At 38.8% G+C, this 14,969-nt stretch overlaps 1 protein-coding gene across 3 annotated transcripts in view; it reads left to right on the top strand.

Moving 5' to 3' along the window:
* SLC9A9 (solute carrier family 9 member A9) overlaps positions 1-14,969 on the top strand; it is a 214,334-nt gene that overhangs the window by 4,412 nt on the left and 194,953 nt on the right. For 2 of the 3 annotated variants that reach the window (XM_040613001.1, XM_040613000.1), the window contains exons 2-4: positions 4,223-4,425; positions 8,402-8,479; positions 9,093-9,169. In XM_040613001.1, coding sequence (XP_040468935.1) covers positions 4,231-4,425; positions 8,402-8,479; positions 9,093-9,169 — 350 coding nt within the window. In that variant the 5' untranslated portion in view covers positions 4,223-4,230. Of the gene's footprint in view, positions 1-3,178; positions 3,287-4,222; positions 4,426-8,401; positions 8,480-9,092; positions 9,170-14,969 lie in introns of those variants that run through there. The other variant, XM_040613002.1, reaches the window with a different exon arrangement.

Genomic DNA, 14,969 nt, shown 5'->3' with positions numbered 1-14,969 from the left:
TTTTTGCTCTCCTTCCTTCCAGTGGTTCAGCTCCCCTCAGCAGTGGGAAAGCCGGCTCACAGGAGCCCTCCCACAGCCTCTGAGCATCCCATGCAGCGCTGTTTGGAAGTGAGGCACCGTCAGAGTTCTCGGTTCAGCTTTGGTGGAGGTGTCTAATGATTAGGCAATATGATTTTTACACCTCCTAAATCCATTATGTCTCTCGCGTGAAACAACTGTAGTTCCCTTCTGATTGTGTGTTCTGGCTATCCCTAATTCTCAAAGGTAGCAATGGATGTAGCAAGTCCCAGAAACCGGCGTCTCTAGCCCTCAGTGAAACAGAGCACTTCATTGGCCTCCTGACTACAACATCCGCAGTGATGAAAGATTGTCAGGATTCAGGGGAAAAAGTAGGAAAACCATGATCAGGGCAGAAGCTGACATTTTATAGTAGGCTGGTAAAGAATATTTAAATGAACTATGAAGAATGTTTCAGAAGATACATTACAAAAGCACGATTTCAGTTTGGAAGGGAGAATAGTAGAAAGGAGAGTACATTATGCACCTATTTAAAAATGAATTATTTCCATTAGAATATGATCTGCGTTCCCAAATTCAGTCATGAAAGAAATGTTATATAATGATTTAAAGCAGAAAGCACATTCTATAAATGATACACCTACTAAAATATTAAATACACTCTTCCCAGATTTTTAATTCACTGGGGGGTTTATATAGGGTCTTTGGCACATTTATTATTACTGAAGGAAGAGTAAGATCCCATCACCTATATTGACTCTTGCAATACAATGCAGAAGTAGCAATTGTCTTTGAACCTTCCGTAGAGCATTTGAGAATATTATGAATCAACCCATCATTATGTATCCAGTCCACATTTTGTTAAAATTTAACACAATACAGATTTTCCTTAAGAGCTACAAGGACCTCCAAGCCCCATCGATACCATGAGAATATCAATTAGAATTGTATTGGAATATATATATATTTATATAAATATATATATATAAAATATTATACAATATATGTAATTTACATTATATTATATTTTTATATTGGAATATAATGGAATTTCTCCAATATGTGTATGCTGTTGGATACCCTCACAATTTCCTTGTTCTTTCAATATAATTTCATTATTTGTGTGGCTCTGTACATTACTCAGATTGGAACTCCATCAGAGGATAAGATCTAAAGCTAGTAGAAGAAAACTCAAAAGGCAAACTTGAATTCCAGCCATAAATCTCAGTCACCATTGATCTTTATTTCTCTACAGCTACTGTGATCACATTTTTTAAATATTCCTTTTCTGCAAATGGATTAATTTATACTCAAAGGCTGTCTTGCAGGACCAGGATCTACAATATTTGCATTTGTTTCTACTCCAGAAAATTCCTACAGAGGCAGTTTGAGACTACAGCTGAGGATAACGTATCTTCTCAGAATACAGAATAAGAACAGTCCTCTACTTCTAGTCTAAATTTGACACTACAGGTTGAAATAATTTTCTTTTGAATCGTTCAGTGCAATTGCATTACTGTAATTGAGAACATTCATTTTAATTTGTAAAACAATCAAACAGTTTAGTTCAAAGTATATGCTAAATTAGCCAATATAACACACATACTAGGAATCTCGGTATTGTAGGACACAGTACACCTGGCTGTACAACAGAGACGGTAAAGGCAATGTCAACTGGTTTCCACTGGTCTCCCTTGAGCAGTTCCATGTTGCCATTCTGAAAGTTATTAAGTGCACAAGCCATGTAAACAGTCAAACTTCAAAAGCTAAAAAAATAAATCGGAAGAAGAACTCTGAATAGTCAGATTAAAACTATATGGTTTTGGCTCTTTATTCATTATTTTTGAGCTCTCAGTTAAAAATAGTGCTGTTTCCTTAAAGTCTTGTCTTCTGTATGCAGCAAGACTTTTACTTGTACAAATGAGCATGATGCTCAGTGTTGCCAGTATAACAGAAACAAGGCTATTAGAAAACAAGATTACTGTCCTACATAATTTTGGAAGACATAATTTGAAGACCTAAGTACAACTATTCAGGAAAAGGCAGGTTAATATGACAGATGCTATAAACAAGCAGGTAAATATTAGAGACCAGTAAACAGAGCAAGACAAGAAGTTGGGCAAGCACAGAAGAATCATGTCTGGGAAAGATAATAAGGGACATACAGGGAAATTCGGTCAGCAGGCAGAGAGAATTCAGAAGGAAAGAAATAGGAAGTGAAAGAGGAGATGATGGGATAGGTGAACAGGTTGTAACAGCACATTCGTCTAACCAAACACTTCTTTCTCTTGACTACACAAAACCTATTCCCGTATTGTGACCTGATACTGACTCTAGTGAACTGTGTTGCCAAATATTCCTGTTTTTGAAGAGTCTTTTTCTACCAGTGTCCTTGCACAGGCATTGCTGGACATCTGCAAAATATTTCTGTTACCTGAGCTGATAAAGTCTGGTAACAGAAGTGCAAGAGAGGCTATATTTTAAAACACTGAGTGATAGGAACAAATATGGTAACAGAAAAACTGAAAGTTTTTTATTCCAGAGAATGAGAAGAAAACATCAAGTCTTGCCCAGGCATCAAATGAAGTTGAATTTTTAATGTCTTTTAAATTTAATTTGAAAATTAAATATGTCGTTCTTCTAGAGGAAATTGAATAAAAATAAGATGAAAACCCTGATAGTTTTAACTAGTGAATGTTTTCCTGGGTTCTGAGACATCATTTCAGACATCTGGGGCTGACCACTGTAGAAGTCATATTTCACAGTAGCACATTCATTTCTTGCTTCCCCTTTCCCATACACGCTTTCTCCTAAAATTTTGAGGAATTCTGTCTTTTACTACAGCTAGGTTTATTATCTGATTTGTTGCACAAATGCTGTATAACTTAAGAAAGTGGACTTGGGATTTTCTAGTGCTTATCAAAGTCCTCTACCATTTAAAGAAAACAACCATATTAAACAATATATAAAAAACAAGCATAAATGCATATGCATACTAAACAAGCAATAGAGCTGTTACTCTGTTGTAGCATCAGTCCAGGAAGCAACAAACTTGCCTTACATGAACTAGAAATCTGCTGTTCAGAGAGTCTCAGTTACAGAAAAATGCAGCAATAATAAAGACATCCTATTTATCTCCCTAGGTATTTATGATCACTTTTATCACCATGGCATCTGATTATTGGATAAAACTTAAACTTTAACATCATATTTTTCAGATCCTTATCAGCTATTTCCTGCAATTTAATTTATTTCTTATCTTTCATCCGTAAGTATATCTGTCTAGATATGTAGATGTCTTCCATCAATATTTAATCTGAGTAGTCTTAGCATTTTATGAATGTGTTCATAATTAGTAACTGTAAAGCTGTGCATCATATAGATGGGACTTAAAGCACATAGGACATAAAAGAAGCATGGAAATTAAATTTGAAACCAAATCCAAGTTTCTGAGGGTGAAAATAATCTCAGTAATGTTATCTGGCTAAATACTGGTCACCTCCCCTGAAGTATTCTTGCAAGCTCCTACTAGAGCCAACAGAAAGACACGGATCCTCCAGAGGACAATTGCAGAAGTACCTTTTCCTCTGTGTTGACTGTAAAGGAAGACAAAATGTCTGTCTTAGATAAAAGTCCTAAATTATAGATAATCAAATCAATTAGTCCCATTCTTAATCTTCCTTTCCTTCTCCCTTCTTTTATTTTCCCATGTTTATACAGTCTCAAAAATAGTGTTCTACAGAAAGCAAAATGTGCCTGAGGATAGTGTCGGAGTTTTTCCCCCATGAATGGTGTAAAATCACCAAAAGCACAGCTGATTTTCATATGCTCAGTACAACACATTAATTATGCAGGCAGCCCCCTTCTCCAAACCTCTGTTGAAAATGCAGTGAGTGAGCAGCTCAGTTAATAACTAAACTAGAAAGATTCCAGCAACCAGATCACAAAAATAGGAGTACAACTGAGCATATGTCAAACCAACATCTGTATTCCAATGAAATTATGATGACCATACTTTATGGTCATCCATGAAGTGTTGAGTGAGGTAGGTGTACCTCTGTGAAGGTGGAAATACTGAGAACATGGCGTCCTAGCTTTAATAGAGGTCATTTTTGTTCAAAACTGTAATTGTGTAACATCAGATACTAAAAAGTACCTGAATCTCCTTAGTTTTGTTGTTTGTTTTTGTTCTTTTATTCTCCAGGCCTTGTAATGGGATTAATTATACGATACACGACAAAAGCATCAGATGTTGAAAGCGGAACTGTTTATGAATGTGAAAAGCTGAAATCTGGGCCATCCACTTTACTTATTAATATAACTAATCAGGTCTATGAATATCAATACAAAGGAGAGATCAGCCACCACAATGTCAATGGCCACCAGGGCAATGCAATGCTTCAAAAGGTAAAACCTATGTTGTTTTTGCTCTGAACTGTGTAAGATATTTCTTTTATTTATGCCCTTGAGAGAGGAAAACATTTCAAGCTAAAATGTGACCGAGAGAGAGAGAGGCTATTCTGAATTTAGGGTGAGAAGAGAACAGGAAAGGAAGCGAGGTGTGGTAGAAGCCTGACCATCACATAGCATACATCTGGCTATAGCTGCCTGAGCTCTTTTAGATGACAATCCCACATCCTGCAGACACTGAGTTCACTTGCTGATTCAGCTGTTACCTCGGACTCATCACCACCAAAACTTTAGAAGCCGCACTGATAACTTTACTTGTTCTCTGTTTTAAAAGTGACTTGCTCTGGCAGCATAATGCAAGGGAGGTTTACCTCTTGTGTGCAGCAGAGGTAACGACATGTTACAAAATATAAACTTGTATATATGTAATCTTCAACAGATGTGTGTGTGTGGGGGGGGGGGTGGGGGGTGGGGGTGGGGGGGTTTATAACACTTAAAATTTTGTGTTACGATGTTCTCATACATTCACTCACTACCGCAGTGGTCCTTAAGCAGGGCTTTCACTGGCTGATCCCAAGCTTGGCAGACAGCATTGCAGCAATTCAGGCTGGATGCAAAAAGGGAAGCGTAGGGGGAAGTTCAGTCTTATACAATGTCATGGCCTTTTCTGTTTCCCAGTGTATAACAATTAAAATATTTTACATTAGTATAGTCTTTCCCCACTCTTGCAATATTTACTTCTGTAACATTCACTTACTTAAAAAATAGCAGCAATTTAAAGAACTCATGAATGCAGAGGGACTTTCTGAAACCTGGATTTTATGCTCAGACATCACATATACACATGAAGTTTCTAAGCCTTTGCCAGTCCTTTTTGACAGTATTGCAATATAGTATTTTGCTTTTTCTCAAGTATTTTTGCTTATCTAGCACAGTAATACATGTTCCTGTGTATTATAGTGGTTATCATTATAAAACCTTTTAAGTTATGTTAGAATGTACACTGGGGAACTCAGCAGAACTAGGATTTAACCATCTGCTCAGATTCCTTGCTGACACACCATTGTGTGCCTATTATTACTGCCAGATCCTTGCCGTTCTCAGAAAGAACTGGGCTGTCAAGGACTGTTAGAGCTGTGGTGGGTGGAGACAGGAAAATACTGTGGCAGTCAGACCAGTCCGATTTTGCTGAATCTTCATCCTTTTTCCTGCTAGTTGGCTGCAAGAGGTTCACCTTAGTCAAAGTGTGTGTTGAGTTTCCAAGACATATGTACTAATCCATTACATTTGAACATCTTCATCAAACTTGGTATTCTAAAGCTGACTTGTGTATGAGAAAGGAGCACTAACTCCCACAGAAGATTCTGTTGCCCTTACAGGGGTTGCCCAATCTTTCTTCTATAGTCTCACTTTGCTGGAAGATTCATAAGAGTCTCGACTGTGAATTGTGCATTTCTCAATATTACTGGAGAGGCCTCAGTCTGTCTGGGATTTTCACTCCTTTTTCCTTTAAAATTATTTGGCAAATATCCTCTTAAAAAGAATTTAAAAAAAAAAAAAAAAAAAAAAAGAGGAAAGAGGGGGGAATTCAACAGTATTTAGGAGACAATAACAATGCCTGGAAGTCTTCCTGACTGGCAAAAGGACTAACATAAAAAACAGAAAACAGTATCAGACCATGCTCTGGTTTTTGTGCAACTATAATTCACTTGACCTCAGTATAAGAGTTTACTAAGTGCATTTATCAAAAAGAATAGACTGTGCCATGACTTACAAATGTGTATACTTCAGAACACGGTTTTGAAAAATAAAACATGCAGTCAGGATTTTTAATGTCTATGGAAAAAATGTTTTAATGTATTTGTTGAATTAATTCCAAAATTAACATTTGAGGCTGTTAGTTCATAAGTGAAGAAAATCCTTATTCTACCATGTTTTCAATGAAGTTACCAACACAACTGAATTTGCTGGCATATTATTTGCCAACTAGTTTTTTTCAACTTTATAATTCAAAGTAAGCAGAATGGAAAAAAAGGCTGAGCTCTCGCTTCCTGTTTATCAAATCAAGCTATGTGTTAGTAAGAAGACAGAAGTAATTTTGTAGGTCGGTCTTACTCTTCTGAAGCTAAATAATTAATCTAGAACACTGTAGCCTTAAAATATCACTTTATCTCAACAAAAGAGCTGCAAGCTTTTGCATTAATTACACCCTGTCTCTTTTAAAAGGATTGGTATAATATAGCCTGCTGACAGAACAGTAAACAGTACACAGGCTTATTAATTTTATTTTTCTCCAGCAATGCTGTGGTTTTAAACAGGATTCTATTTTACTGGAGGTTTGTAATGAATTGCAGTGACTGAACATTGTCCTTGGTCTCTCTCTGTGCCTGAATTTGAAAGCAAATATGAACAGTGTACCGACAACAGCTGGAATAAGAACTTTATCCCTTGTCTAACATCATCCTCATTCTAGCATTACTTAAAAAAAAAAATAATGGGTACTTTATAAACTGTTTCTGTCTGTTGTAGAAATAAAAATGTGTGTTTTGCATAAACAGGGCTGACATTGCACAGGCATTTGAGTGTAACAAACTGCCTGACAGAGGATGAAGTGGTGTCTGCTGCTGTGCCAGCCGGTGGCTTGGAACAGGAACCACAGGGGGACTAACCCAGTAGCATATACCATCAGTTCTGAAAGCAAAGAGCACTTCAGCAATGTCTTTGCAGAAAATCCAGTTAATCTTCAGAGAACTGCTGAATCTACTTCTTAGCTTACTGAGGATACAAGGAAACCCCTTTGCCAATAAAACAGATACAAGACAAGTAGGCAACAGGACAGCGTCGGTGCCTCTCAGATTTTGTGACACAGGGGTACGTTGCATCTTCAGTAACACAGAGACAGACATCACCAGAAGAAAATTACAGTTTCATTGCCATGCCAATATGGCTTATGGTGTTAGCACATATAGAAATAGAAAAAAAAGCAAGGAACTGAGGATGTTACTGGTAAGTTAGTTAAGCTGCTAATAATTAAGGCCATCACAAAACCCTCAGATTGAAATCTGGAAGAAAAGGCTTATGCCATTTGTGAATGTTATGTCTGTGTAGGCAGTCCTTCTGCCAAAGAGGACAACTTGTGCTTTGCAAAACTTAAATTTTCATAGGAAGCAGGAATAGCTAGTTATTGTGGAGAATCTAGAGCTTGTTTTGTTGCATTCAGGCCAAAATGGATTGCCTGGACTGGACCAATTATATTTACAAGATGTGTTACAACAGAAATGAAGCTAGTGAAGCAGTCAGCAGATTTACTGAGAAACTTTAAGACAGTAAAAACCTATGCTGGCAGGTTAGCAGAGCTGATTGTACAATTGTAGTTTAATGAGTTATGTCGCATCTGAGCTATATTACCTAGCCCTGCTGAAAATGTAACATAAAATATATTTTTGATCATTTTGGGGTTAACTCAGGTGAAGTAAGCAAGATTAGCAAGCTCTGACTGTGCCTAAATAGATATACTTCAAAGGAAACATTACACTGGTTTTGGTAGTGCAGGCCTTTTCTTTTATCACCATTCTGTATGTGGGGAACTGAAGCTCAACACTGATGACGTGTCTTCCCTGAAACTGAACAAGAAGTCCATGACTGATCCAGGAATTAATACATGGGACTGTCAAGTTGGATGTCTGGTAGCGCAGATACTATCACAGGGAATACTGCTTGTATGTGTTCCCCGTAAAGCAGTGCATAGCTGATTTCCTTCTGTAAGGAATATTTTTCAAGTACTATTCTAGATATATATAAGCAGTAAGGAACTACACACTGATACTTGTAAGAAAACAGCCGAGTAACATTCTGGCCTGCAGACATTGAAGCTGATCCAGAGATTAATCCTGATAAGAAGTTACAATCAAAGTCTATTCTATCCAATTAAATGATTATTTGTCCTTACTCTCTCTTTTTTCCTTTCCGGCAGATGACATTTGATCCTTCCATCTTCTTCAATATTTTGCTGCCACCCATTATATTTCATGCTGGATATAGTTTAAAAAAGGTATGAGTCTCTTTCTTGTATTACAAAAGTGGCTGAATGTGATTGCTACTTTGTAGATCCAACAGGCCAGTGACAGAGCAGAGTTGGTTAACAATTATATTGCATGGGAAGAACTTGACAGGAATGGAAGAAAATGAAAGATGCATGGACCTCATTCTGCTCCCTTTCTGCATCTGTGCAAAGATTTGATCGCGCAGTTTATAACACTTGGGCATTCCTGTTTTTAGAAGAGACCACTTCAAACCTGGTGACACTGCACGTAGGCAGCAGCCTACCTGTGGTTTGTATAGTGCACAATCAGGACGTTATTCAAGGGATGGGATTACAACAGTCTTTGCATCAGATACTTTCAATGTGAACTTCTGTTATGATCCTGAACCATTTGGCCACATACATAAAAGGGAGAATTTTGATGGCATTCCAGCAGGCCAAAAATTAATCATCTGAAATTGTATTTTCCAAAATAACTGAAGCAGACTATGTTGTTTCGTCTTATATTTGAGGTACAGGTTGTAACAAAAATGGCACTTCTAGGTACAGTGTTTCAACTTGGTCTGAATGTTCTTTCATTGACTATATCACAAATGACTTCTTTTCAAACTTGCCTCCCCAGAGACATTTTTTTCGTAACTTAGGATCAATTTTAACCTATGCCTTTTTGGGAACTGCCATCTCCTGCATTGTCATAGGGTAAGTTAATGCCTTCTGCTATTATTGCTCAAGTCATTATTAGTGCTTGGTATTTTTTCCAGCTAAAAACTAAACTTCAAAAAGAATTGTAGACCCTGCATGGTCAATACACTTCACAACTTGTGTAACAGATAAAGTAATTCCTTATTGGGGAATGCTGAGGTGGAAAAGGCAAAATTATTGGGTAGTGAGAACTGTCCAGGGCATACAGGAAATTGTGTCCTTGATTTCTGGTCTGTGACTGATGTAAGCATGAACTGTTTTCTACAACCCTGTAGCTTTAACCACCTGTCCTGAGACACAGAACCATTCTCTTGAATGAAATTCCATGCTTCTAACTAGAATTCCTTCAACAGGAGAGCAGATGTATAATAGAAAAGGAAGGCCTTCAAATCTCAAAAGGGGGAAGAACAGATACCTAGTAGCATATATGCAAAGTAACTGGAGTAATTTCAAAGGCTAAGTGAAACTTTCATTTGAAGGTTACATAAAAAGCCTCAATCTGGAACGATGTGTGAATTTAGCCTGGGAATGACTCAATGGCTTCTGCAGAAAAACAGGAAGGGAAAAAAGCAGAACTCTTCTTGTGCGTCCTTTCACTTGTCGTAGAGTCCTGGTTTCAGCTGGGATAAATTTTCTCCTTGGTGGCTAGTGCAGTGCTGTGTTTTGGATTTGGTGTGGGAACAGCATGGTTGGGGACTTTCTGGTTTCTCAGGCCTTGCCAGCGGGAGGGCTGGAGGGGCACAGGAAATTGGGAGGGGACACAGCCAGGAAAGCTGACGTGAACTGGCCAAAGAGGTGTTCATACCATGGGACATCATGCTCGGTCTACGAACTGGGGCGGTGTTAGCTGGGGCTGCCAGTCATTTCTGGGGGACCGGCTGGGCATCGGTCAGTGGGCAGTGAGCAGCTGCATCGTGCATCACTAGTTTTCTTTTCTCCCTTGCCTTCAGATTTCATTCCTGTCCCCTTCTCCCTCCTTTTCATTATAACTGTTATTATTATTATTGTTCTTTCTTTATTATTATTTCAATTATTAAATTGTTCTTATCTCAACCATCAAGTTTTACATTCCTTTTCAATGCTTCTCCCCACCCCTGTGGGTGAGGGGGAAGTGAGGAAGCAGCTGCGTGGTACTTAATTACAGGCTGAGGTTAAACCACAACACATTTAGACATTTCTCTCCTGTAAACCAATTGCTCATAGCTCTGTGAGACTGCAGAAAAGTAGTAGGGCTTTCCAGCCCAGTGGTGCTCTTACACATGCATTTGGTTTATGAGCTCCAACATGTGTCATTGCCTTTGTAAATGGAAAACATCAGAGCAGCTTTGATAAGCTTGTTAGAAGAAACACACTGAGTTTAGCCTAAATTCCAAATACTTTCATTCTTATATTCATGTTATTTTATGTAAAACAGAATAAATGCAGATAGAATCTACTACAGAAAGTTCCTACTAGGAACAAAGCCTACTGGCAGTTCAGAGTTCAAACCCGTAGTCAGGGATAAGGATCCAAAGGAAACCCTAAGGAAGAGGAGTAAACACTGAGCAGTACGGGGACTTGTGCTGTTTTCCATACAAACCCACAACCCCCACTGAAATCACTGCAGAGAAGGCAGTAATATATTCAGAACAGGGCTTCCACGAACGTGGAGCGTGTTTGCATAATGCATATGTCAGGATAAGAATGAGATAATGAATGCATGAAGAAGAAAGATGATACAAAAACTTTACCAAGAAAATTGAAATTAAGCCCTAAAAGGAAAACTTGTCCTAAGAGAGAAGGGATGAAGAGCTATAGTTGTTGTTACAAAAGAAAGGACAGAACCCTGAGTTACTTCTGGACTGCGTTGCTGTAGACAGCTATTTTGTGCATAGGTATGATTAAGCATTGTGCTTACTTTTTATTATATATGCACAACACATATACATGTACATCAACATAGACAGGCATAGGCTGTATCTGCAGCCTCTCATCTGGGGCTGTGCTCTTTCTGCCTGAGTGAATTACGAAGCGCCCCATCATGAACTCCTCCTGTGGGGTTTGCTGTAGGGACAGGGTACAGCCTATAACAAAGAAGGACGAGGCTTCTCTTTGTAAACCAGAAACAGCTGGGAAACATCATCAATAAAGAACAGGAACATCATTTGTATTGTTGCAAGCTCTTAAGAGCGCAAAGTTGCCATGGAACAAACTGATATAATGGTGCCTGTCTCCTCTTTGTAAATCTTTGCTTTTGTGTGAAAGGCTGTCTTCTGGCATCAGGAAAGAGGAACTGTGTGGAATTTGAGTGAAAAGGCGATAATCAGATATTCCCACTGAGGGCAGGGGAAGGAGGGGAAGAGGGATTGTTTTTTCTTAGTTAAGGCAGTGCTGAAATGTAATCGCTTTCAGCTGAATGTCGCTGTAAGAAACGCCTGCCCACGCTAGCTGTAATGCTGTCCTCAGCCACTCCAGCAAGTTATAGCGATTCCCAAGCTCTCCCAGCTAGGCCAAATGATGCCCTTCGCACCAAGCCTGACCAGCAAGGATCCATGATCCATGCAGAGAGGTCCCATGAGGGAAAGGAGAACATCCCCCACTCCAAGCCATATTCACTTTGAAAAATTCCTGAAGTTGTCCCTTCATGGTGAACAACAGCGTGCTGACTGGGTCTGCATGATGTAAGATCACGTAAGATCCGGACTCTCAGCCGGTCTTTTCTCTGCCCATGGTTCCAGCTTCCTGTCCCCTGAAGAACAGTGTGGATGATCAGTGGGACAGCTCTTTACTCCTAGGGAAAATCGTAGAGATCTTTCAGCAGCCTTCCCTGATACAGGTGGGCAGCCTCTTGCTGTAGCAGACTACTTGAGTTTCACAGACTTAGAGAATAATCTAGGTTGGAAATGTTGACTGGACATCTGCAGTCCAACTTCCTAATAAATATGTGAATAGCTTCAAATTTTAAATTTAAACTTAATCCGGTTGCTTGGGGCCCCATCCAGATGAGTTTTGAATATCTCCAAGAATGAAAATTCTCACTGGGAAGCCTGTTCTAGTCTTAACCACCCTCACTACAAAGATTGTTTTTCTGTATATCCAACTGAAATTTTCCTTGCTTTTACCTTGTAACCTTTGCCTCCCATCCTTTCACTGTGCACCCCTCTGAAGGTGGCCTCATCTCTATAACCACCAATTAGCTGAAGATGGCAGTTACCTCCCCTCCTAGTTACAGGAGAAAGCTAAGCTGCTTTTCTCCAAGCTCAGCTCTTTGTCTCTTCTCATACATCATGCCTATCAGCTCCCTAATTATCTTGGTGGCTCTCTCCTGGACTGTCTCCTATCAGTCTTTCTCATATTGGGGGTCCAAAACTGAACACATTATTCTAGATGCCACCTCACAAGTGCCAAGAAGAGACTAACTGCTTGCTCACTGCACTGCTACGAATGTGATGTGGTTTGCAGTTAGCCTTCATAGGTGCAGTTATGAAGTCCACTTCTGACTCATGCTCAACTTGCTACCCTCCAGGACTCCAGGGGGTTTCTGCACACAGCTATGTAGCCAGCCATGCTCCTGCATGACCTTTGCACAGGGTTGTTCCATCTTTGCAATATGTATCTGGATATTAGCTATGTGCTGATGACTGACTGTAAGCCGAAGCAGTACTGAGCTGATGCTACTTGGTGAGCCCATGAAAACTGGGCTGCTGAAAAATTAAATGAACATCCACCCTGTTTTGTTTTTTCTTTTTTTATCTTTTAGAAGAAGCAGGGAGAAGGGCCAAACTTCAGCTTCTGCAAGGAATAGTGTTCTCTTCCCTCAGATTTTATTTTGCTATCTGGAAGATTATATGCTATCTGATGGGATGCATCTTCCAGAATTGATGCCTATGATAGATATTGTCAATTTTGATAATGGAAGAGTGCTCAAGTATTTGGAAAAAACTCGACACTATGGTAACAGCCTATCAGAGCAACATGTGAGGTACTGAATGGCAGAGGGGGTAGAAAGATTTGCATTGACACACACACAAACACACACTCCCCCTTGAAACATCTTGACTTCATAGATCAGCATTCTCAGTGCCAGCCAGCACCAAGATGCCTATGCATAGGAGCACTGACATCATAAAATTGGCCTTATCTGTGATTTTTTATTTGGTTTCACTTGGGTTCTTGCAAATTGCAATGCCAAAACCACATTTTAGATATTCAGAATGCAGCATGTTTGTACTCACTTACTCATATTTTTCCAGCCTGCCTGGTACATTTGGCAAGACCTGATTTTTCTGGAATTCAAAGCACTCTGAGTGTGCAGCTCAAATAGCAAACGTATTTGCAGACAACTTAGGCCAAGTTTGATCTGTCTTTGTGGCTGCAGTGAGAATTTTGCTTGAATAAAGCTAAAACAAAAAAAAAGCATCTGGGTCAGAAAAAATAGACAAATTGTAGTTTCAAGACAGTGAAGTTACGGAATACAAACAGCTGATAATGCTGGTGTTAGGAAGAGTCATTCCAAGATCATCACTGTTTTAAGGGGAAAGATGTAGGTGTTTATACTAGCTACTCAGTTTGCATAGCCTTCTCTGGCTGGAGAAATAGGATGTCTTCATATTCCAACTAGAGCCAAAGTTGGTTAGTTTGGCCTGATTAATTCCCATACAAGCCTGTGAGAGCATGGATGCTTGCTTTAGAATAAGCATATGAGACTGTTTCATGGTAATCATGCTTAAAAGTGAACTTCTAGTTAAAAGAAACCACAGAGTCAAAATATTTATTTTGTGCATCTTTGTATAACTGCAGTGACTAAGTTTGGACAAAGAAGTCTCTTCTGACATTAAATTAAAGTGTGAGGAATAATTCATCATACTTGATTCTCACAGGCAGTCAAGAATGCTTTCCCTTGCCATTCCTCACCATTCTACAAATGAATATTCAAATGCTTATTGCATATGCTCACTAAAACCTGAGATTATGATATAATATTTTCTAAATTCTTTCTTTCAAAAACTAGATCTTAAATGGTTTTGTTTGAAAACCAGAATTATTTTTTTTTGTTTCTATACACAGCCATACACATAAATAAATATAAATTTATAAGAGAGAAGGAAAGAAATATCAAGAAATAGCAAATAGCACTTCAGATATTTTTGAGAATACAAAAGGCATGAGATTGGGCTTTCCATCACAACCTTGCTATGAAAGTAGACCTTACCCATTCAAATGTCTGTGGTATCGAGATTCTATCATCATGTGAAAATGTTTTTTTCTTCACCCTTAACTGCACACTTGTAACAGCCCCTCTTTGTGCCTCCTAAAGGAGGAAGGGATGGGCTGAAATAACAGTGTTGCTAAAAAGCAGCAGTAGCAAGAAATGTTCCACTTGCCTTTACACAGTTTAACTGGGTATGTTGCACCCTGACATAACTATACAGTCAAAGATTTAGTTGTCTCATCAGTATATCCATCCAAATGTACTTCTGAAGGTTAGGAGACAAATCCCTCCCACTAGCATACCATTTAAACAGACTACTGATGATTAATCATCTTTAGTAGAAAACAGTCTTTCAAAACAAAAGTGTGACCTTTTTTTGCGTGTGTGGTATATTCATTTCCTCCTGAGAAGTTAGCTTATTTTACAGCTGCCTCCTCAACAAGAAGTGGCTTGCTGTGCTCTTATGGGAACATGAGACAGGACTATTGATATACTGATACACTGACATATTCTCAGTAAACACAGGTTACAGGTTCTGTCTCTCATTAAGCACGCAGCAGTGCATGCCTGAGAGGTTCAGCAGGCAATAGTTCCATTTACTGAGCA

Source organism: Falco naumanni, chromosome 13 (assembly GCF_017639655.2).
Source record: "Falco naumanni isolate bFalNau1 chromosome 13, bFalNau1.pat, whole genome shotgun sequence".
Lineage (NCBI taxonomy): Eukaryota > Metazoa > Chordata > Aves > Falconiformes > Falconidae > Falco > Falco naumanni.
Note: the sequence above shows the minus strand (reverse complement) of the source record. Positions and strands in the feature narration are given on the sequence as shown.